This window comes from Choloepus didactylus, chromosome 10 (genome assembly GCF_015220235.1).
Source record: "Choloepus didactylus isolate mChoDid1 chromosome 10, mChoDid1.pri, whole genome shotgun sequence".
Lineage (NCBI taxonomy): Eukaryota > Metazoa > Chordata > Mammalia > Pilosa > Megalonychidae > Choloepus > Choloepus didactylus.
The window spans coordinates 114,089,395-114,115,338 of NC_051316.1; the positions used below are offsets into that span (position 1 = coordinate 114,089,395).

The 25,944-nt window shown below is 38.5% G+C and overlaps 1 protein-coding gene across 1 annotated transcript in view; it reads left to right on the top strand.

Moving 5' to 3' along the window:
* FRRS1L (ferric chelate reductase 1 like) overlaps positions 1-25,073 on the top strand; it is a 32,893-nt gene extending 7,820 nt beyond the window's left edge. The window contains 5 exon segments of the mRNA XM_037798425.1: positions 10,268-10,352; positions 12,537-12,675; positions 15,610-15,856; positions 19,007-19,250; positions 20,335-25,073. Coding sequence (XP_037654353.1) covers positions 10,268-10,352; positions 12,537-12,675; positions 15,610-15,856; positions 19,007-19,179 — 644 coding nt within the window. The 3' untranslated portion in view covers positions 19,180-19,250; positions 20,335-25,073.
* The last annotated feature ends 871 nt before the right edge of the window (positions 25,074-25,944 follow it).

The window sequence follows — 25,944 nt, forward strand, 5'->3', positions numbered from 1 at the left end:
CAGAAACCCAAATTTACCAACTTTTAACATTTTGCCACATTTGTTCTATCTTTCTGTCTACCTACCTTCTAGATACTTGAGAGTACGTTATATACATCATGTTCTGTGAACATTTAATACTTCCATGTACATTTCCTAAGAACAAGGGTATTCACTTATGTAACTGCCTAAGTACAATGAGCAAGTTTAAGAAATTTAACATTGATATAACGCATGTGATCTGTAGTCCAATTTTTTCAGTTGTTCCGATAATAGCCTATTGGGCATTTTCTCCTCCATCCAGTCCAGGATCATGTATCACATTTAATTGTCATTGTCTTTTTAGTCTTTTTTTTAATTTTTATTGTGGTAACATATATACAACATAAACTTTCCGATGTCAACCACTCCGAAGCATATAGTTCAGTGGCATTAATCCCATTTACAGTATTGTGCTACCATTACCACCGTCCATTGCAAAACTTTTCTGGCACCCCCCAAAAATTCTACGCCCCGTGACCTACATGTCCTGACTCCCTTGCTGTCAACTTGTATTGTACTTTCTGTCTCTATGAATTTGAATGTTCTAGTTAATTCATATAAGTGAGATCATACATTATCTGTCCTTTTGTGTCCGGCTTATTACACAAACCAAAAGCTGGCTCTTGGAAAGTCACATGCTACATAGAGTTTTCTGGCACGGGTAATCAAGCGAAAAGGTGAAGGTGCAAATAAACTAAATATAAAATAAAGAAGGGGAAATTTCGCGGGTTCAGTGGGTTGGCTTCCTCAGTCCGTGTCCCAGCCTCTCTTGAGTATGGCTTCCTGTACTGCCGAGGATTGAACACTGCCCCGCGTCTTGAGTTCTGGATGTGATTTAGATCCCGTCAGATGCATCTTCAGAACCCTTGAATTCAGTTAAGTGGGGAGAGAGGGAGTGGTATGCAAGGCATCCGTTTGCGTTTTCTTTTTTGTAATGCTTTATGGAGATACACTTCCTATACCATGGCCATTCACCCGGTTAAAGTGTACAATTTAGTGTTTTTTAGTGTAGTCACAGGGTTATGCAACCACCACCATCACTGATTTTAGAACATTTTCCTAACCCCCAAAGAAATCCCATATCCTTTGGCCGTCGTCCCCCAAATCTCCCATCTCCCCGGCCTGGGGCAACCACTTTTCTCATAGATTTGCCTATTTTGCACATTTCATAAAAATAGAATTATACAATATATGGCCTTTGTGTCTGGCTTCTTTCACTTCGCAAAGTAATGCGATAGCTTGGATCAGTACTTCATTCTTTTTATGAATAATATTCCACTGTATGGATATACCACATTTTATTTATCCATTTATCAATTGATGGACATGGGTTATTTCCGTTTTTTGGCCTTTTTGAATAATGTTAGTATGGATGTTTGTGTACAAGTTTTTGTGTGAACAAATGTTTTCATTTCTTTTGGACATATACCTAGGAGTGGAATTTTTGGGTCATATCGTGACTCTGTTTTTAACCTTTTGAGGAACTGCCAGACTGTCTTCTAAAGCAGCTGCACCCTTTGACCCAGTAGCAGTGAAGACATCCATTGTTGACTTCCATGGCTCCAGCAGTTGTGGTGGGGTTCTGGGGCCAGCTACAGGAAAGAAGTGTCCTGCTTGGAGCCTGGTGGCTTCCTTGGCAGCCTGGTTCAGTGGTGGTGCTCCTGAAGACACTCCTGGAAGTCCCACTTAGGACTTTGCTCCTTCAGCCCTGCCAAACCTTGAAAAATATCTGATTATGTATATTGAATCCCTTGCCTACTTAAATTAGCTAGAGTAGTTTCTGTTTTCTGTAAAAGACCTCAACGGATAGGAAATAACTAACTATAACTGCTTTTGGAAAATTATAAAATGCTACAAATAAAGCACTCAATAAAGTTGACAGCCAGGAAAAAAACTGTGGAAATGTATGAAATGTTGTGTGATGGTAGCACAACATTTTGAACATAATTAACAGCACTGAATTATGTATTTGAATGTGGGTAAAAGGGGAAATTTAAGTTGTATATATGTTACTAGAATAAAATTAAAAACAAAACAAAACATGGGACTATACAGCACAGTGGACCCTATTGAAAACTATGGCCTATATTTAATAGTGCAATTATAAAAATGTTCTTTCATGAATTGTAACAAATGTACCACACTAATGCAAGGTATTAATAATAAGGTGGTATATTGGGCGGTCTGTATTTTATGCATGATTTTTCTGTAAACTTACAACTTCTCCAAGAATAATAATAATATTAATAAAAGACTACTAGATGAGGAAAAAAGAGAAACTTAAATAAACCAAAACCATTAAAGCAATGTAAATATTAGCTAGCTGAATCAATGTATCAAAAAACATCTATTATAATCAAATATAGTTTATCCTAGGAATAAAAGGATGGTTTGACACTGGAAAAATCTATTTAATTTGCCATGTTATCATTTGATGTATAAAAAAAAATGTAAAAAATTCTACATTTAAAGGTAGGTTTTAGAAAAACTCTTAGAAAATTAAAGCTAGAAAGGAACATCCTTAACATGCTATAGTCTGTCTTTTGAAAATCTACAGTCAGAATCATACTTGATGGAAAATCTTTAGATATATTTTGTTTTAAGATTGAAATAAGGCAAGGATATCTATATTGCTGCTACTGTTCAACACAATATTGGAATTCCTGGGCAGTGCAAAAAGACAAGAAAGTAAATTAGAGATATGAGAATTAGAAGGGAGGACATGAGATATGAGCATTTGCGAGGAGAACCCGAAAGAATCAACAAGTGGATTCAGAGAATGCATCTTGTAAACAAGATCAGCATACACAAACCAACAGCTTTCTTCTTCACAAGCAGTAATAAACTAGAAAATATAAAAGAAAACAAGACATTGTTTAAAATAGCAACAAAAATCTAAAGTTTCCAGATGTTGCCTAACAAAGGATGCACAAGTCCTACATGGAGAAAAATGTTAAATCATTAAGGGACATAAAAGATGTAAATGATTGGAGAAATAAACCATGCTCTTGGAGGTAATAATGTAGTGTGATTCCATTTATCTATACATTCATTACAGTTCCACACAAAAGCCCAGTAGGATTTGGGGAGAGAACTTGACAAATCAATTTCTGTTCTTTATATGGAAAAGTCAAGTTCTGTGAATTGCTAAGATAATTTTGCCTTACTAAATATTAAGATATATTATAAAGCCTAGTAATTAAAACTGTGATTCTGATTCAGGAACAGTCAAATAAATCCAAAGAACAAGACAGAAAATTCAGAAATAGACCTATGTTTATATAAGAACTAGTAAATGATTATGGTGTTATGCTGGTTTAAATCTGTTATGTACCCCAGAAAAGACCTGTTCTTTTAATCCATTCTTGTGGGTGCAGACCTTTTGTAAGTGGAACCTTTTGATTAGGCTATTTCAGTTGATATGTGACCCACCCAATTCAAGGTGGGTTTTTATCCTTTACTGGAGTCCTTTATAAAGAGGATAAAAAAAATAGTAAAAGCCCAGAGAGCTTAGAGAGAAGCCCAGAGACATTTGTAGACAGCCATTGAAACCAGAACCCTGGAAAGAATGACCAGCAGACATTGCCATGTGCCTTCCCATAAGACAGAGAAAACTTGGATGCCAGCAGCCTTTCCTCAGAGAAGGTATCTTCCTCTTGTTGCCTGAATTTGGACATTTTCATGGCCTTAGAGCTGTAAATTTGTAATCTAATAAATCCCCACTGAAAAAGCCAGCCCATTTCTGGCATATTGCATTCTGGCAGCTTTAGCAAACCAAGACAGGTGTCATCACAAACCACTATGGAAAAGATGAATTATGTAGTTAATTGCGTTGAGAAAAATTGATTCAAAGTAGGGGTAAAAATACAATTGAATACTACCTTACACCTTATAATTAATAAATTCCAAATGAATTGCAGATCTAAATGTGAAAAATAATACTACAAAATTAATAAATAAAAATGTAAAGAAATACCTTGTGTCCTTGGGTGAAGATGTATTTCTTAGACAATACTTTAAAAGCACAAATCAAAAGATGGAAAATGAATACCTTGACTACATCAGATTAAAAGATTTTGTTCCAGGAAAGAACATCAGAAAAAAAAGAATAGATTGGTGACAGACTGGGAGGAAAAAAAAAAGGGCAACATCTGAAACCAGCAGTGAATTTATATTTAGGATACACACAAAAGCCCACAAATCGGTAAGAAAAAGATAGAAAACCAAGTAATAAAAATAGCAAAAAAAAAAAAAAAAAAATGAATATTCTTGTCTGGAAGGAGAACCCCAAATAGTTAATAGAAATGGAGAGATGTTTAACCCCACTGGTACTTAGTGAAATGCAAATTAAAACAATGAGAAAGTCAGATGCTGTTGACTACTGGCAAGAAACCAAGTATTAACCTCAGGCACTGCTATCGTAAACTGCTGTGGTCATTCTGACTAATCTCTTTGAATTTTGTGGAGTTAAAGATGTGACCCAGCAGTTCCTCTCCTGGGTTTTTAAAAATAAAGCAAAGCAAAACCCTTTTGCATACTGTGGTGGTTAATTTTATGTGTCAGCTTGGCTAGGCTATGATGTCCAGTTGTTTGGTCAAACACTAGCCTGCATGTTGTAGAAAGGTCTCTTGTAGGACAGTTGACTTTACGAACAGGAGATGACCCTCCACAGTGTGGGTGGGCCTTATCCAATCAGCTGAAGAGGAGCAGACACCTGAGTGTTTCCAGAGAAGACATTCTGCCCCAAGACTGCAGCATAAAACTCCTGCCTGAATTTCCAGCCTCTGGCCCTACAGATTTTGGATGGTCGGCCACCATAGTTGAGTGAGCTAATTTCTTAAAATACATCTCTTTGTTATGTATATCCTGTTGGTTCTGTTTCTCAGGAGCACCATGACTGATACACATATGTCTATAGGAAGCAGGTGTAAGGATGCTCATTTCTGCATTATTTGAGAGGGCAAACATTAGAGGCAATTTTGGTGCCCACATTTGGGAGGACTTCAAAGAGATATGGTAACATGCATGTCATGGAATACTATTCAGTCAAGAGTAGTGATAGTCTTGCATTTACATTTGTGGATAGATTTCTGAAGGAAATAATAAACAGAATGAGGTTTACAGCGCAGTGTCATTTATGCAGATTAAAACGTATACACAGTATATATATTTTTTTCAAGAGCACACATATGGAGGGTGGAGAGCAAGTTGGCATGAACCCTCGCCAGGCTGCTCTGCCCGGAAGCTTCCAGAACTGGTGCATGGCTATGGATGGGTCCATACAGGTTGGCTATGGACAGTGTGACAAAACGGGAACTATTAACATAGCGAGAAATTGTGCTTAGAAGCTGAATTTTAGAATCAGGTTCTGCTGAAGGCAGTTTTGGTTATTATCATATGAGGTAATCATGCAAGAGTTTTGGGATGATGTTGGGAATATAAAAGGCTTTTTGCAACCTTGCAGGACCTCACCCTGTACAGACAGAATTCCATGCTTCACGAGAGCTGGTGGAGATGAGAAGCTGGCTCCCCACCCCCATGTTCTTCAATATATCCTTGGAGTTTATCACAGTAAAATGTTGCTTCTTCTAAGACCTTTGTGTCAGAGAGCTCATTTTGCCAAAACCTCCTTCCTTTTCAGAAGGATATACGCCTAGTACACTAGACAGAGTATCTAAAGTGGGGAAGAAAATAGGTTTAGAGATGGATTAGGGTAAAATATGTGGTGAGCTTTGTTGTCTGAAATTGCGTGTTCCATAAACCAAGAATTATCATCAACTTAATTCTGCCTAGGGTACTTAAAAATTAAAATTCTGCAATCAAAATAATTTCCCAATAAAATTTCTTGGGCACATAAAACATAGATCTTACTGAATATCCTTATGCTATCAGTTTCAAGGATTACTCCATTTAGTTGGTATCAACCAAGGTCCAGTCAACAACTATACTAGCTATTTTAGCAGGATGTGCAGTCAGGGAGCTGTTTAATTAGGTGTCGGGGTACTGGAGAAGCAAAAAGGGAGCCCAAGGTAGCACTGAGAGAGCAACTGAAGGAAGCAGCCACTACCTTAGGGCTAGGGGAGCAAAGGGAAGGACTGAGTTTATCAGAGTCTAGAAGCTACAGAAAGGGATCTCCCAGAACTCACTTCATCCTCTGAGAATGGGGCTCTGCCAGCTGCTGTTGGAATCTCTGAGCAGTGGATGAGGCCAGCTCTTGGAGCCTAGAAAGAAGTGGAAGTGCAAAGCACCTGCCAGTGTAAGGATGAAGTAGAGTTGTCAAGAAATCACATAGTAGAAAAGCAGTCAAATGGAAAGAAACAATCCTTTTTCCTGCCTCCTGCCTCCCAGCCTCCCTCTAATGCCTCCTTTTGGCAGAACCTAACAGGCAACCAGCTGACCAAGGAGAAAAGTGGTTTGCAGACTACTAGCCCATCCTGGAGCTGGCTGAGGAAGGCTGGAATTGCAGTTAGAGATAAGCTGAAAAATTGGCACATGGTCCAAACTTATTTTCTGCCAAATAGAGAGCATTTAATTTCAGGGGAAAATTGTAATATTGCTCAACTTAGAAAACAAGAGAAAAAGTGTATTATTATTAGATGGATGCCCAAATGCATTTGACAGAACCCAAATTCTCATTCCAAGTTTTAGAAGCATATAAGATAAAAGAAAATGATTGCTAGAAAAGGCTTGAGAAATTAGCCATTTGCCAACACTATTACATTAGTTCAGTACAATTCTAAGTGAACTTTGTTTCAAAACTTGCTCTTATTTGGAGCTTAGGAACCTATTTTTCTTAAAGAAACAAACTTACCCAATGCTACTTAGTTCTCGGGCCAGTTTGCAAAAGCTAATAGGAATAATAATGCAGTAGTAATAATAACTGGATTTTTTGAGCTGGAAATCTTCTGTATGCCACTTATGCCAGATGCTAGGAAGTAGTTAAGATAATGTGTTGAAAATGGAATAATGTGGGGAAGCTGAGTCAGAAGCAATATTAAAAGGGGTCATCTTTGTTAGTTTTAAAGAACTTTAAAAACATAAATAGTCACTTGCATTTCTGGATAAACATTCTGAGAAAAAAATACTGTAGTAGATTGAATCATCTGTCTGACATGTTGTCAGTCTTAATCTGTGTTCCTGTGGGTGTGAACCCATCTGTAAGTAGGACTCTATGGAGATGTATTGTCAGTTAAGGCATGGACTCAATTGTGGAGAGGATCTACTACGATCCTATTTAGGGGTGGCCAAACTGAATGAGGGTGGGCCTTACTCTGTTTAATGGGAGGCCTTATTAAGAGGAAATTCAGAGCCAGAAGTCAGCAGAAATGGAAGAGCAGACACACAGAGCATGAGATGACCATGTGAAGGAGGCAGAGATGTCAGCCAAGGAACCCCAAGGATTGTGATGAGGCAGCACCAGGACACTACATACTTTGGGAGAAGGCATGGTCTTGTCAACGCCTTGATTTTTTTTTTAATTCAGGTTTATTGAAATATATTCACATACCGTACAGTCATCCGTGGTGTACAGTCAACTGTTCACAGTACCATCATATAGTTATGCATTCGTCACTCCAATCTATTTTTGAACATTTTCCTTAAATCAGAAAGAATCAGAATAAGAATAAAAAATAAAAGTAAAAAGAACACCCAAATCATCTCCTCATCCCACCCTATTTTTCATTTAGGTTTTGTCCCCATTTTTCTACTCATCCATCCATACACTGGATAAAGGGAGTGTGATCCACAAGGCTTTCATAATCACACTGTCACCCCTTGTAAGCTACATTGTTATACAGTCATCTTCAAGAGTCCAGGCTACTGGGTTGGAGTTTGGTAGTTTCAGGTATTTACTTCTAGCTATTCCAATATATTAAAACCTAAAAAGTGTTATCTGTATAGTGCGTAAGAATGTCCACCAGAGTGACCTCTCGACTCTGTTTGAAATCTCTCAGCCACTGAAGCTTTATTTCATTTCATTTTGCATCCCCCTTTTGGTCAAGTTGATGTTCTCAATCCCATGATGCCAGGTCCAGATTCATCCCTGGGAGTCATATCCTGCATTGACAGGGAGATTTACACCCCTGGGAGTCAGGTCCCACGTAGTGGGGAGAACAGTGGGTTTATCTGCTGAGATCTGACGCCTTAATTTTGAGCTTCTAGCCTCCAAAACTGTGAGGCAGTGAATTCCTGTTGTTAAGTCAACCAGAGTGTGATATTTGTTGTTGCAGCCCTGGCAAACTAAGACAAATGGCTTTGGGATTGTGGTGAGAAATAAAAGGAGGAATATATATATCATGGTGTATAACATTGTGGATTCAGCGGTGGCTCAATAAATACTAAGAGAAACAAAACTCACCAAGACAGGCCTCAGTTTGTAGTACTGAAGTCCTGATGTAGAGCTTAGGATAAAATAGAGTAAAACTAGAAAAAGTAATGCATTTGTCCTGTTTATTTAGAGATGGTGGAATGTTCAAGCTATGTTTTAGCACAAGATCTAGAGTAATGGAAATGGATAATCCAGTGTACACAGATGTGTGCCAGGAAGGTGTGGACTGAAGCCTTATTAAAAAAAGGTATAATAAATCTAATGGAACAAAGTAAATAAAATATAATTTAAAAACATTACAGGTCACAAAGAAAAGACTTCAAGTCAAAATAATGAGAAAAGAAAAACTACCAAAACAGAGTAATTTTTAAAAGTTTATACTAGACTCATTTACATGACCTTTTGTTTATGGGTGATTTTATTTATTCATTTGACAAATCCTTATTCAGTATTCGGTGGCAAGAAAGAGAATACAAGAAGAATCAGATATGGTTCCTGTGTGCATAAAGTGAACAGTTCAGGAGAAAAACTGGAAGCATAATGCAGACCTACCCTTAAATGTATGGCTTGATTCATTACAGTGGTAAGAAATTGTATAAGAAAGATGCACAGCTGTTAGAAACTGTACATTTAAGAAATTTAGTCAGATATGAATATCTTAAATGCGGCTTAATGAAAAAATGAAAGTTCAGAGAAATGGAATGGAAAACCCCTATTATCATGTATATAAATGAAAAAGCCCTAATATTAAATATTATAAATGTCTAATAGTTTTTTTTCTCTCTTAAAGCATGTGTATTTTGTTAAAACTGTGATTTTCAAACTCCCAGCGGACAGTGGTGAGCCAGTGTTTATCTGATATCGTACCCCTTCAGTTATTCAGATTCCTTGCCTGTGAAGTAAGAAAAGGACACATGTCTCCTCAGTTCACATGTAAGGCTGGGTCCAAAGGAACATATGCCTTGGTTCCTTAGGAAGTTAAATATAGAATTACCATATGACCCAGAAATACCTGATAGGTATATACCCAAAAGATTTGAAAGCAACTACTTGAACGGATATTTGCACATCAATGTTCATAGCATCATTATTCACAACTGCCAGAAGATGGAAGCAACCCAAGTGTCCATCAACTGATGAATGGATAAATAAAATGTGGTATATATATACAATGGAATATTACTCAGCTGTAAAAAGGAATGAAATTCTAACACATCCAACAACATAGATGAACCTTGAAAATAATCATGTTGAGTGAAGTAAGCCGGACATGAAAAGACAATTGTATGATCTCACTGATGTGAAATAATTAGAATAAGCAAACTCATAGAGGCATAATATGGGTTAGCAGGGGCTGGGATAGGGGTAGGGAATAGGGAAAACTTGACAGAATTTCTATTTGGAGTGAATGTAAAGTTTTGGTAATCAGTGGTGATTGTAGCTCAACATTGTGAATGTAATTAACAGCACTGAATTATGTATTTGATGGTGGTTAAAAGGGGAATGTAGGTTATACCCATTACTAGAATAAAAATTAAAAAACAAACTAACATAGGACTACACAATACAAACTGTGAGCTCTATTCTAAACCATGGACTATAGTTAATAGTGGAATTAAAAAAATGTTCTTTCACGAATTGTAACAAATGTACCACACTAATGCGAGGTGTTAAAAAAGGATGGTATTTGGGAATTCTGTATTTTATGCATGATTTTTCTGTAAACCGACAAATTCTTTAATTAAAAAAATAAAAATATGTATGCTTTACTCCCCCATGAAGGGGCTGATTAGGCTTAGTAGTCCCAAATAGTTCTAAACCTGTGTGATAGAGAATTGTCAACATGTAAAAAAAGTTATTTCTCATTGGAAAAGTTGTAACTGGGTTTTCTAACCATTATTTACTCTTACTGTCCAGGTTACCCTTTCCCTACTGCTCCTCCTGTGGATCCATTTGCCAAAATCAAAGTGGATGACTGTGGGAAGACAAAGGGATGCTTTAGGTTGGTAGAACAACAAGTTGGATCACTTTAAGGCTAAGGAATTGGCTGGCTTTTCAAGGTAGTATCTAATTTGCACGTCCTTCATTCTAGTCAGGGATCTGTACCCCTTTGTAACTTCAGCAGGTGTGTAGCCTATTTCTAATGGCTGCCTGTGCTTCAGTCTTAAAGGCCTGTTAGCTCTAGAATTCCCCAGGCTTAGAATATTCTTCTTTGGTTCTTAAATTCCTGAGAGAGAGAATCCCTTAGATCTTGCCCAGGACATCTCTTTGAGGCAGGTCACCGTTCTTGGCTGGCTGGCTCACCTGCCTTGGGCCCAGGTTTTACTCTGTGCCGATTGGCTGCATGATGAAGGGTCACATGACACAGAACATGTCTGACCCCTTCAGCACAGGCTGTGGGCAGGACGGGGTAATGACAGACATATAGGATACCCAATTCCTTTTCAAATAAATGGTCATGGCTTAAGTGTATTTGTATGATACTAACCAGCCATTTAGCATTGATTACATGGTATCTTAAATTAATGAGTTCCTACATGATATTTAGTAGCTTTCTATCAAACATGATTGGCTAGGGCTGGAAACAACAGTGTAGACAGTGGGCTTTGCCATCAAGGCATCTTTGCTTTGTTGGAAAAGCCTCTTCTCTTTCATTCCTTTATTTCCTGAAACAAATTGCCCTTGAGTAAAGATGATTTTGATGGCCATTTCACTGAATGTTCTGATTTGTTTGTTTTTTTGGTTGTTTGGTGGGGGAGGGGGGTGCTCAGTGTTCAAGGTCTAAGGGGTGAAAATCTATTATGGGGGTTTTGAGCTTTCTTTGTATTATAAAGGCATTTCTAAGGAATGAAAAAATATCTAAGAATACTATTATTGGAGAAGATGGCTAGCTACATATAACTCTGGTGCTTGGGGGATGCTTTTGAGAAGGGAAGGAATTTTAGTTCTCTGTAGGCTTCAGGGTGACTTGCTTTCTGGCCCATTCACCCTCCCTTTATTGTTCCTTACCCCCTTTCAGATTTTCCCTTTTATCCCAGTTCCATGAAGCCTGGATCTTGCATCTCGTCCCAGCTGCTCAAACTGTCGCTGCCAGCATACTAGCATGTGCCTTGTCGCCCTCCTGGTCAAAACTCAGCTACCTCCATTTGCCAGTAGAGCTTAGCTTGTCCCAGCTATTGCTGCAATTTTCTATCATTCTGAAAATGGTGTAATGCAGTGTCCCTCAAACCAGGGCCTACTGATTCGTAAAGGATCCACAAGTCTTCTGTTAGAAATTTTAAATTCATGTTCTCATTTCAATGATGTGCCTTTAAAAGATGAATGAATGCATTTTTTGATTATCTGGATAACCACCTTATACTGCTACGTGTTTTAGTGTATGAATTGATGACTGAATTAGCACTACGTAGCCCAAAAGTGCAAAGTCTTTACCATGTAAATGAACCACTCGCACTCAGCAAATACCAGCTCAGGTATTTTTTTGGTACTTTGTATAAATGAAAGTTTTGCAGCAGTTCAGACAAATGGAAGTGGAGAGCTGAGCCATCCAACCACTTTCAGTAGTAAGAGCACGTTCCCCTCAAAAGGCGGCACTGCACAGTCCGCACTACCCTGTGCACGTGAGCAGGAACTTACTTTCAGTAAAACCACATCACCCATCCCATTTATGCTGCTGATTTAAATAGTCCTGCTTTTGTAGTTTAATTTATATGTAACTTGTAAATTTGTTTTAGTTGAATAGTTGTATGAAAATTTGGAAGTAAAAAGGGTTGGTATACATTTGAATGAAAAAAACAATTTGTTATTTCCTCAGATAAATTTTTTCTGAAAGGGACTCAGAAATAATTCAGTAATGACTAACATTTGGGACACTCTGGTGTGACGTGGAGAACATGGGCTGGAAGCTCGGAGACCCAGATTCAAGGCCTGACGCAGCCACTGCCTAACTCTGGGATTTTGGACAAGCCCCTTCCCATCTCTAGACCTCAGTTTATTTGTAGATGTAGTAGAACAGCCCATCTCCCAAGTCCCCCCTAATTTTAAGTGGCTTTGAGATCCCAAGTGCCAAAGAGCTAATTTATTCAAGAATACTGTCTAGCCTTCTACCTGATACATGGGAAATGCTCTCTAAATGTATTGTGAGTAGATGAAGAAGCATTGGTGTCTGTTTTGATATATCCTATAGATACGGCAAACCAGGCTGTAATGCAGAGACCTGTGACTACTTCCTTAGCTACCGGATGATAGGGGCTGATGTGGAATTTGAGCTGAGTGCAGACACAGATGGTTGGGTAGCAGTTGGATTCTCTTCGGACAAGAAAATGGTAAGACATGAAATCATGACAGAGCTGATTTTCTCTTTAGTTTGCTTCCTACTTTAGATTTTGGATAGTAGGCATGATTATGTTTCCCTAAGCTACCATGCCACTTTTAAATATAAGAAGCTGGTTCCTGGTACTTGATTTTCATTTTCAAAGCAAAGCAAATAAACAGATCAAAGCCATATAGTGGTTATGTTAGTTAAGGCTCTCTGCAGGTTAAAAAAAACAATTTAACGCTAGCTTAAACCAAAAAGGAAGGTTATCAGAATGCAAGGTGTCTTGTGGTACCTGTAGTCATCAGCTATTCCCATGGTTTTGCTATTAGAGAAGTTTCCAAAGCTATGTGGCTTATAACAGTGAGCATTTATTTCTTGTGCATATGTCTGGGGATTGGCTGGGGTTCAGCTCATTTTAGGCGGGGTTCGCCTGGGTGTGGTTCGAGTGCATGGTTTGGACTCAGATTTTCTCAGTGTATTCTCTTATTCTGGAACTAGCAGCTACCAAGGCATGTTCTCTTCATGGTAGAGGCAAAAGTTCAAGAGCCACATGTGCATATTTCTAGCTTGTTTGTGTCGCAGCTGCTAACATCTCATTATAAGGCATACAACCAAGTCCAGAGAAAGGGGGCAGGAAATGCACTTCCCCCCTACCGAGATTTCATGAGAAGATGTAGATGTATACAGGGGAGTGAAAATTGGGTCCAGCTGTTCAGTCTTCCACATTGCCCGTGGGTGAGAAAGATATCTGGACCTCAGGTCAGGAAGGGCTGGGATCAAGACTGGGTAGGGCTCCAGGAACCCAGGTAGCTGCTCATCCTTGCAGTCTGCTTCCCTCTGTGCCTCTGCTTTGTTCTTTCCTTGCTCCCTTTCTGGCTCCATCATTTGCCATGTCACTGTGCCATGGTTCTTCCCAAACAGCTGGGCCTTCGTTGGCTACTGTGCCTTTGCTCTGCTCTTCACCTGGCCTTAGTAGGAGGCCCATGCAGTGGTGCAGGTGAGGGAGGAGGGCAGCTTGGGCCAGGGTTATGGCAGTGGCGGTGGAGAGAAGTGGTCAGAGTTTGTGTATGTTCTGAAGCTATGGCCGGCAGGATTTGTGAGAGAAGGAGAGGAAGCAAGAATGACTCCTGAGTTTTTTGGCCTTAGCCACATGAAGGATGGAGTTGCCATTAACCGAGCTTGGGGAAGAGAGGGAGGTGAACGTTCAGGCAAGAAGATTCAGGGTTTGGCTTTGGTCAAGTGTGAGTTGCCCTTAGATAGCCATGAAATGAGGCAGGGGATCAAGGGAAAGGTCTCGGCTGGAAATGTAATGAATGAAGAATAATGAATGACTATAATGCTCCTTTACTGGATGGCATCAGGGGTTGGAAGACCTGAAGTTTTTTTCTCAGATGGTTTGATTTTTGTTCTGGTTATCTCTCCCTGTATAACAAACTACTCCAGAAGTTAGTGGCTGAAAGCAGCAACAATATTTATTTTGCTCATGAATCTGCAGTTTGGGGAGGGCTCAGCGGGCACAGCTTGTCTCCGATCCGCTCGGTGTCAGGTGCAGCTTCTGGAAGGCCGGGAGTTGGAATCATGTGCAAGTTCACTCACTCACACACCTGGTGATCGGTGCTGGCCCAGCATCGGCCTGGACCTCAGCCCAGGCTGTGGCCACAAGCCCATACCCGGCCTTTCCTTGTAGCTGGTTGACTTCCGCACACAGCGAAGTGAGGGCGAGCATCCCAAGAGGACCAGGTGGAAGTTCTATTGCTTTTTTTTAAATTTATTATATTCAGTGGTAGTTTTTTTTTTTTTTTAATTGTGGCAGAATATATGTAGCAAACAAGTTGCCATTTTAACCATTTTCTGTGTACAATTCAGAGGCATGAATCACATTCACAATGTTGTGTAACACTTGCCACTATCTGTTTGCACAATTTTCAATCACCCCAAACAGAAACTTTGTACCCGTTAAGCAATAACTCCATTCCCCCCCACCCCCCAGCCTCTGTTTTTCTAATCTACTTTCCATTTCCATGGATTTTCAATTTTCTTTTCAAAAATCATTTTGCAGAGAAAAAGCAAAATGGAAGCTCTTTTCAGTAGCCTTCCATTTTTAAACTTTTTTTGAAAGCTGTTTTAAACCTACAAAATTTGCAAGAATTGTACAGTGAACTTCTATATATATATAAGCTTCATCTAGTTTCACCAGTTGTTAAAATTTGGCTGCATTTGCTTTGTCTCTCTCTTGCTCTACAATTGCTGATGCTGCTACTGTTTGTATTATTCTTTTCGACAACCATTTGAGATTAAATCACAGCTATCGTGACCCTTTAACATTAAATACTCAAGTGGCTATCTCTTCACATCAAGGATGTTCTCTTTCGTTACACCATTTATTTATTAAATTCAGGAAGTTTAACATTGATAACAGTATCAGCAAATATACTGTCCATTTTCGAATGTCGCCAGTTTCCCAATAATTGTTTATGATCCAGGACTCAGCCTAGGAATGCCAAGACATTCAGTCCTCATGAATCTTGATTGTGAAATAGTTTCTTAGCCCCTTTGTGTGTGTGCATATCTTTTGTGGCATTGACTCTTCTGAAGATTGTAGGTTAATTTTTGATAGAATGACCTTCACTTTGGGTTTGTTTCATTGTTTCCCCATGATTAGGTCAGTTTATGCATTTTTTAGCAGGCATTCTACGTAGGTGGTGATGTATTCTCAGAGCATCACATTGGAAGTCGCTTGAGGTACGTTTGTCCCTTTATTGTGATGCTTTGACCTCTGAGTTAAGCCTTCTCATGGCATTTAAAATGGTGTTTTCGGTGGGATGTCAGGTTACAGAGGTAATGGCTATATGTTTCCGGGTAAAATTTCTTTGTAGCAGAGAGGTTTGCAAATGACAAATATTGGACCTTTTTCTTTTTATTCATTTTTTTTTAATTTTAGGGTGGAGATGATGTCATGGCCTGTGTCCATGATGACAATGGCAGGGTCCGCATACAGCACTTCTATAACGTAGGCCAGTGGGCCAAGGAGATTCAGAGAAATCCTGCCAGAGACGAAGAAGGAGTCTTTGAGAACAATCGCGTCACCTGCAGATTTAAACGCCCGGTGAATGTTCCTAGAGACGAGAACATTGTTGATCTGCATTTGAGCTGGTATTACCTGTTTGCTTGGGGTCCAGCCATTCAGGGTGAGCTCACCTTTTAGCATCTGGATTAAACAACAGGCTTGTGTTCATTATTTATTGAAGTCACACTGGGTGTGCAAGAGAATAAGCACTCCAGATGATATAAAAGAAACAGAAGATGTGACCACTGCCTTTAGAAGTTTATAATAGACTTATGGAGGCAAGTCACACACGTATAAAACCAGACCAGTCCGAAAGAGTATAAGATGAATTATGTGCTTAATGAAACTGTGTGTATGTCTGCTTTATGTGGGGTATGGACTCTCTACTCCTCATCACTTCCTTGAGAGGTTTAGGTATTATTATCCTCATTTTAGAGAGATTTAAAAATTTACCAGAGGCTCTAACACCTAATTAGAGGAAGAACTAAGATTCAATCCCAGGTTTACCTGATTCCAAAGCCCATGAGTGTGCTTAACTCCTTTGCTCTAAGTATAAAAGTGCTGAGCAAGAAAGGGCTTCCAGAAACTTCTCTAGAGATTGATGCCAATGATTTCAACAGGCTCGCTTGATGACCACTCTGGTGGTCATAAATCCACCAGATTATCCTCTAATCTTGTCCATTACTCTTCAAATATTAATGTGCACATGAACTGCCTGGCTAGCTCATAGAAACGCAGCTTCTCCTTCAGTAGGTCTAGGGCGGGGGCCTGGGAATCTGCATTTCTCACAAGCTCCCAGGTGACGCGGGTCCATTGACAGCCTCACTCTGGGTGGCTCGAGTATATCATGAGACCTTCCAGAGGCAGCTCAAATCAAGTTCCACCTTGACTTCGGCATTCCTCCTGGTTGATCAGCCTAATGACCCTATCAGGAGTGGAAGTGAGTTTAGTTTGCAGTCCCCATACTTAGAACACATTCTGGTTCCTGGTGACCGCATTTTTCTTTACCATATGCTGATCACCTATCTATTGACTAATCCGAGCTGTATATATTTTTTCTTCATATTGTTTCAATTTATCAGTCTTGGGGAGATTTTATAATCTACCTTTTTTTCCCCCTTTGCCATTTGGGAACACATTTGGATGCCTCCAAAGTTGTGAAACCTTCCCCATTTTGCTGATTTCTCAGGTTACTGACAGTGGATCTGCAATTATATATTCACGTACTTTTGGTGGCCTGGGAAGTAAATTACATTTATTATAAGAGACTGGAGGAATGAACCCATTTAAAATGTTGGGATTTGGAGTCTGAAAATTTGATTCTGCCTCTGGTAACTTTATGATATTTAGCCTATCTAAATTCTGAACTTCAATTTCTTTATATCCAAAATGGGGATAATAGTAACCCCTACTTCCAAGGATTACTGTAAGGATTAAGTGAAAACAAGTATTCAAAATTGCTTTACAAATTGAAAAGTGTTATACCTTCAGAAGGTCACCTCCTTACATATACATGTGATGTACATCACAGCCTAACATTCAAAGTCCTTCCAAAATCTGATCCAGCTTGACATGATAAGTTTTCTCAGGACTCCTGTTGTTCTCCAGATGAAACAGGTGCATCCCTACCCCATTTATCAGCTTGTGCTTTCCCCGTTTCTTGAACGCTCTTCTAACATATCTCTGTAGATCAAATCCTACCCATTCTCTTAAGGCCTCTTAAAGGGGCTAACTTTTGAGCTAAGCCTGGAGAGACGTGTGGGATTAGATTTCCCTTGAGGAAGGCAGGAATTGAGCTTGTGTGGGTAAGTTTAGGAGGCGGCCGGGCAGGTGACCAATAACATGAGGTTAGGTAACAGAGGTGGGTGGGACTTGATGAGAGAACTCTCTTGGGACCAATCTGAGGAGTTTGATTTGCACTAACAGGAGCCAGCAAGGAAATTGGAGCAGGGACTTGACATGTCAAGTTTGACAGGGTTTCCATAGCACGTAGAACCTTAAAAACCCTGACTTTGAGCCTTAGTCCCAAGGAGACCTTTACACTGAATTTATAGGCTTTAGTCTCCCTAATCCAAGTTGCATCTGGATTATGTAGGAAGATCAGGCACATCTAAGCAGCTTTAGCTTACTAAGCATCCCTTACACACAGCCTTTCCCTCCTTCTGTTTCTAACCAGGCCAAAAAAAAAACCCCATTTTCTGTCCAAAGATGTATTTTGTATATCAGTTCTTCTTTCCGTACTGTCCCCACACAACTCTGCCAGACAGACACAAGCATAGACACACTCAAAGCACACCACATACCTTCTGGTCTGGCATGCTACCTCTGTGTGTCCTGTAGACAATGAGAGAGGCCTTCCATCCAGAAGGGAGATTTTGGTGTGGTCAGGAGTTGTTGCTGATGATCATATATAAAGGATATATGTGAGGGAAAAAAATAGTAGCTCTTGCTGTTTGAAATCAAAATATAGTTTCTCTATTTGGTCCTAAGATGATAAAACTCATTGGGCTTTTTGGATGCTGGGGTGTAGGAGTGGCTGGAAGGAGGTAAATGACATGGTGGAACTGTAGCCCACAGCATCCTTTGGGATTTGCTCTATAGCTGCTCGTTGAATTGTGCTTTGAAGGTCTTCACCTTTCTGTATTTACCTTGTATTGCATCATAAGGAAAGAACTGAAACTGTGGAACTGTAACCCATAACAATTTTTTACCTATATGACTGCTTGTGGAGCTGCACATTGAGAGATGACACCTTTCTGTATTTATATTATATTTTACAATAGTGGAAATGGCTTAAATTGTGGAACTGTAACCCATGACATTCTTTGAGATTTGCTCTCTAACTACTTGTGAAATCGTACTTTGAAAGTTATCACTGTTAAGTATATAGGTTAAAGTTCACGATAAAAAAAAAATTTTTTTAAAATCTCACTGAGTGTGAAAAGTAGACAGTCTTACAGTAATGGCCGAGTAGCAGTCAGAAAGCTGGGAATGCCCTGCAGAAACCATTGTTCCAATGGGAGCACAGATTAATGAAAAACCAGGATTTGGGATAAATTTAGTTAATTTCTATGTTCTCTTCAACTGAATTTCATGTATAATTATAGAGAATTCTGATAATAACTCTAATACCTTTTTCCAGATCTTTGTAACCAATTGCTTAGGTAGTGAACACTAAAGACTTGTTTTGTTTTTCTGTTGTGTGCAAATATCATTTTTCAATCGATAACTTTTTTTGATCACCCCATCCCCTTTTCTTTCTTTCCTAAAGGCTCTATCACCCGGCATGATATAGACTCACCACCGGCATCAGAGCGTGTTGTCAGTATTTACAAGTATGAAGACATTTTTATGCCATCAGCTGCCTATCAGACCTTCTCCTCTCCGTTTTGTCTGCTTCTCATTGTTGCGCTGACCTTCTACTTACTGATGGGAACCCCGTAACCACAGCTGCAAAGCCAACAGATTAAATGGATTGGAAAGCCTCTGGTATAAATATATTTTTAAAGAAAATTCAGTATAATTTTAATTTCTCCTTTTTTTTTAAAAAAAAAAAAAGAATTCCTATAATTTCAGCTTTTGGGAAAAAAGAGCAAGCTTCTTTTCTAGTTGAAGAGGATTGTTTAATATTGACCCTGTACTTCTGGAAAGTACTTGAAACTTTTCAAAGCACTTTCAATTGTGTTTTCTTATTGGAGCTTCACAACATCTCTGAGTTGGCTTGATGAAAATTATTACTGCTGTTTGATTGAATGGGATTTGAGACCTAGAAACCTGCCTTTTTATCATCCACACACCAGGTGGCCTTGGCCACTTGGCCAGATAACCCATAAAAAAGCAGAGAAGGAGCTAGGCATAGAAATCATGTCTCCAATCAATGTCTACCCTTCCTCTTACAGCACTCGAGTGTTACTTTGTGGATTTCTAGAGAGAACTTACGTGGATGTCATTGGTTCACAGCCTTTTAAGGAAGGGAATGTTCAAATTTTTATAAAGCATAAGGCTTTTGCATATTTATACAGTTTATGGGAAGAATGGGGGAGATTATAGTGATATGAAAATGGTTCCTATTTATTTGAAATTTCTTCTCAGTTAATGAGTAGCTGGGAGAAAACATTTTTATTGATGTTCAGAAAGGTTAGAACTATGAGTATTCCTGAAGATGTAAAATTATGTTAATAATAAAAATACGTGAATTCTTAGTAGTTAGAATTTGGGCCCTTCTACCACTGTATTTTGTAAACTAAGGTATTCAGCTGTGATTACAGTTAATTCTGTTGTCAAAATAAGAATACACTGAGTTTGATGAAATATGCGTTATAATAGACAAACCCTCTTAATAAAAATTTAAGGCATTTTAATAAAAAATCAACGTTCTTAGAGATTGTAGAGATTTGCAGTAGAAACTTTTTAAAAATGAGTTGCTTTTTTAAAAATTGGTAAATGGAAAGGTGTCCAGTTAAATGAATTCATCTAGAGTATCCATTCAAAATGTTCAGACCTACGAATTGGACTGGCAGTCAGCATAATTTATGATAAAGTTTTGACTTTCTTAATGTGGTTCCTTTTTTCAAAGGAACCCAAATGTTCCTTTTTTCCAGACGTCTTTACTAACAGCCCATTTGGAAGAAAGGAGTCTGAGTGTTGGTGGTGCTGCTGGTGTTCCCATTGGGGAGTCCTGGCATCCTCTGGCTTACCCCGTTATTTAAAGCTGGCTCCAGATTTTTGGTTTTTATCATTAAACAATACTGGAGACTGATTTCTAATGCAGTCCTCAGGATTTGTGACAGGGACAAGAGTCTGCCTGTGGGGAGAGCTTTCAAATTCTTCTGGAAATGAACAAAAATAAGGAAAACATTGATGTTCTGTAAGGTTGCAGTTTACCAAGCACTTTCCCGGGATTCGGGAGAAAGAAGCCTTGTTGCAGATGGGGAGGGATTAAATGTCTTCAGTGGAACTGGGTACTGTTCAAACTCAGGCCCTCTGAGTTTGTTCATGGTGTCCCCTGACTACCCCTTACCTAAACCCTCCAGTCATGGCTGAGGATGGCCTGAGTGTCACCTTTGCAACTATGGGAGTTGTTTAGTAGTGAGGATATTGAGTCTGGGGGGAATCCACTCTGTAAATAAGAAAGCAAATATTTTTATATTTCATTCTCTAATGTGTATAATATTTCAGCTACAAATAGAGTAAAACTAAAGAGAGACTTCCAGCTAGTCTCTGTAGCAGGCAGGGAAGGAATAAGCAAATGGATTTTCCTTCTGCTTGCATTTCAAATCAGCAAGCTAATTATTTCACTAATTGTTTCTGCTTTGATTACCAGTCACTTTTGCATATCTGTGCTTGGAACTTTCGGTGGCTTGGAACTTGCCATTAGGGTGAAGTGCAAACCACTTCGGTTACCTCCAGTACCTTCTCTTGCCATTACCTCTTCGCTTGCTACTTCCCAGCCAGGCTGAACTGCTCTCAGTTCCACAGGCTGGCTCTCTCACCTGTCATGGAGCTCCTTCTGCCCAAGCATTCTCTGCCTCTGTACTGGACAAACTCCTAAGTCTTCTTCCAGGTCACAGCTTAACTATTCTTTCCTCCAAGCCCCTAAACTAGGGTAGGTTTAGGCTCCTGCCAGGGCTTCACATAGCAGCCTGGGCCTCCTCATCACTACGCTCATCCGACTTACCGTAAGTGCTAGTTTGTCGTCCCTGCCAAGTCCCTAATGCTGGAGCCATTTCTCTTTACTCACTATTGTAGCAGACACTACTGCATAGAAGGGACTCAGCTAACACTTGCTGCATGAATAAATAAATGAAACTCGACTTCTGTGACCAGTTTGTTTGATTCACAAGGCTTATTTTTCATGTGCATTGCCAGGTTGACCAACATTTTATTTTTCACCTGTGATCAAACCATAGCTCATTCCGTTAGCAAGCACTGAATTTTCCCTTTTGAAACATAAAGAGAAAGATCATTGGTAACAGTACTGTTTTGCCCTTCAGTTAATTAGTTGCCATTTTCAATGATAATCATGGTTCCGAAATAAGACTTTGAAGATGAGGGATGCTGAAGAGCATTTGGTCCTCATCTCAGAGAACCATCAATTATAGACACATTGAAGTTAAGACTCTATAGACTTCAATTTCATTTATTCTTACCTAATATAAGAGTATCAACTATTTTATTTCTATATTCCCAACTAACACAGAGGAGATGCCCAAACAGTGGTATTGTTTTTTTAAAATACCAGAGTAGAATCATAATAATAATAACACTAACTAAAATGTATTTAGTGCTGTTTTAAGCACTTGATATGGAGTAACTCATTTAATCCTCACAATAACCATAGGAAGTAGAATCTACTAGTAACCCGATTTTACAGATGTAGAAACTGAGGCTAGTCATTTGGCCTAAATTACCAGCACCGGCAAGAACTTACAGATCATTTCATCCAAAGCATTTATTGTATAAAAGGGCGAATGAGGCATAGAAAGGTGATCTGATTTGCCTACATACACCTGCCCTCAGCACATTCATTAAAGTGTTTATTAAATGGAACCCCATTAACCACACTCAAGATAGCTATGGCTTTTTTTTTCTCCTTTTAGACTTTTTATATTTATATTTACAGGGGAGTGAGTGGGCAGGCAGTAAATGTTACTTTGCATCAACTTTGTGCTCTACTTAAAAGCATTTTAATTATTTTACCAGTCATTTTAGGGCTTTTCCTAGTTTTTTTTTTTTTTTTTATTAATATGCAGATTGGACAAGACTGGAAGAATGTATTTGTCTTAGTTAATTTTTTAAAGTGACTTGTCTGTAACCCAGGTCTTCTAACATGGAGCCCAGTGCCCCTTTTTTGCCCCCTGTAGTCTCTGTCTCTAAGGTGAATTTATAAACATGATTTCAGACAAAATGCAGGAGCCATATTAAATTATCTTATGTTAGCTTTTGTCATTAAGGAAATCAGATGGTTTAGAGAATTGATAGATACTCATCCCTGATGGTTTTTACTACTTGTTCTGTAATAAGGTTATTGTTTATATTCAGAATTTTGTGCTTAAGAGATACTACCACTGAGGTTATGTGTCATTCTTAGCTCTAGGCTAGGGTTTGGCAAATGTTCTCTGTAAAGAGGCTAGATAGTAAATACTTTACTTTAAGCTTTGCCGTCGCTGTCTCATCTGTTCCGTTCTGCTGTAGACAGTACATAAGTGAATGATCATGGCTGTGTTCCAATAAAACTTTATTGGCACAGATATTGGAATTTCATGTAAGTTTCATGTGTCACAAGATATTATTCTTTTGATTTTTCTTTTAACTATTAAAAAGTGTAAAAACATTCTTAGCTTCTGGGCTGTACAAAAATAAACAGCAGGCTGAATTTGGCCCATGGACCATAGTTTGCCAGCCCCTGCTCTTGGCTAAGGGACACACCATGATCATTTGTGAAATGTATTGTCAATAATTTATTACTGGTTAATTGTAAAAATGTAAAAGTTAGTGAATAATTTTTTAAAAACATTTATTGTGGTAACATATCTACAATATAAAATTTCCCATTTTAACAAAAAAAATTTTTATACTTTTAAGATTCAGTGGTGTTAATTACATAAACAATGTAAATAATTTGTGTTTTAAGTAAGTTATAGTTGTTTTATTGATATCTTGATAATAGCATTCCCATATATTATTCTAATATATTTTTTGGAGTTGATAGGAAAGGGGCAGTGGAGTCAGAGCTGGGTAAGCAGTGGTTGCTTTTTACCTAGGCCCTGGCAATAGTGAGTACCGCTTTCTCCTGAACTGCCCTTTCTGGTGATCACTATGTTTCAGAGTAATTTATTTCCTTGTAGAAATTGTTTTTTTTTTTTTTTCTAAATTGTATGGAGATCTGCTCCACCCATAGGAGTGTTTTTGCATGTGACTTTGGCATCTACTTGTGTATCATAGTTGAAAAATGTTTGAAAACCACTGGGCTAAGCCAAATGCTGAGATGTGTATACTTTGTTGTATATAGGTGTGTTGTATATTTTTGTTCTCTTAGCAGAATTGGTTGTGTTTGGTGAACCACCTGATTGTTGTCAGTGTGTGTGTATGTGTATGTATCATATGTATATACATGATAGGGTGTGTGTTTACACATAAATGCCTATATATGCACATACTACGACCACTTGAAGGTCTTTGTCAGGGTTGTTTCTGTTTCTGATCTCTCCAGAACTTTAAAATTCAAGAGAAAACACATAGTGTGTATACAGACAAAACTACCCTTGAGTTTATAGTAATTTAGTTTGTGAAAAGGACTCCTGGTTCCTTTATTAATTAATCCTTGCCGCCTCCATTTCATGTTATATGAATTGTTAAAAACGTATAAAGTATCATTGTTGAGTTTGACTTTTCTGTACTATTAATCAAGAAATGAAGCCTAGTATTAGCTGAGTAATTGGCATGTTGATGCATCCTGTATACATTTCATATTTAATTAGGTTCCTTATTCCTATGTCAATTATTTAGTTTCAAGTTGGACTGCTTTGTTTTTGTATTTAATAGATGACTTGAGTGTAATTCCTTTTCAGAAAAATAGTGGCTGTGCTTATGGGATTTTAAGTATAACTGGAGACTGGAAAATTAAGTGAATCATCAAACTATTTCAGATTTTTTGCTTAATATATACTGATGCTTGATTGATGTTAAGTTTTTTCCCTTGGATATTTGCTATTAGGCAGATGGCTGTTGAGTCAGAGTCTCCTGGAGAGTGAGTGATTCTCTGGGGTTACCGGGGTGCTGCAGTGGTTGTGCATTCCCTGGGTCACTAGAACAGTTACTGTTTCATCACATAAAATGCCTGGGCACCTGGAAGAGTAAATGCAGCTTCTCCACATGCCTTATTCCCACAGATACGCTGATATGCTGGAACAATCTGGCTCCAGGAATATTAATATACTTTTTTGAGACTGTCTACAAAATACTATTTTATAAAAGCTATGACTTTAAATAGACATTGATGTTACATTTGTTTTATAATAATTGTGCACCCAGTGTTCAACTGTGTTTGATTTTGAGATTTATGTATATTTATAAGCCTGTTCTATGTGAATTTTTACTCTCGCGTGGTGCATTACTAATAAAGATATGGGTTTCTATTTACATAAAGTAATTGTAGCAATATTCCTAGATGGTACCTAAATGATTGTTCTGTCCATTTGCCATCATAAATACTTTTATGTTTAGAGGATTAGGTTACAGCCAGAATATATTAACTGGAATTAAACTTTAATATATAAATTCTTAACATGGTTTGAAATTCTTCCTGGTGATGTAATTAAAGTTAGTTTAATTCCTTATTGTTTTGCTCTGGTGCATTTTTGGCTTTCTGTTTGTGTGTTTTCAATCCTTTCATTCGCAAAGCCTCCCGTAATTCTCTCTGAATTTGTAGTCCTTGGAGAAGATGAGATCCTATCTTGCATACTGACAAAGAAGGAATCACATTGCAGTAAAAGTCCTTGTAGAGAAACAATTTGCAAAATAAACCTGTATTTATAGCTTAAGTTTAATACCTTTATCAAGTAGTAAATGGAGTGCTGTAATCCCATTTCAAGTATACCAGTCGGTTAATGGCTGTTTTAGTTTCCTAGGCTGCTCAAGCAAATACCGTGAAGTGGGTCAGGTTAAGCAATGAGAATTTGTGAGCTCATCATTTGAGGCTGGAAAGAGTCCAAACCTTCAAGGCATCTTCAAGGCGATGCTTTCTTCCCGAAGACTGGCATTCTGGGGCTGGCTCCCTGTGATCCTTGGTTCTTAGTTTGTCACATGGCAAGGCACATGGCAGCATCTCTGGGTTCTGTTGATGTTCAGCTTCTGGCTGCTCCTTCTATTTTTCTCTTTGTGTCTGAATTTCATTCTGCTTATAAAGGACTCCAGTAATAGGATTAAGATCCATCCAGATTGGACTGGGCTGCACCTTAACTGAAGTAACCTCATCAAAAGTTCCTACTTACAGTAGGTTCATAGCCATACGCATAGGAATGGATTACATTTAAGAGCATGTTTGCCTGAGGTATATACAGCCTCAAACCACCACAATGGCACATAGCTAACTCTAACGATTTTAATTATGAGCCTTATTGGTAACTAAATCATATTATACAGTAGGAATAGATAGTTTAGTTGTAAAGCCTATAAATCATCAGGGAGGTATGGAAACTGCAGAATGTA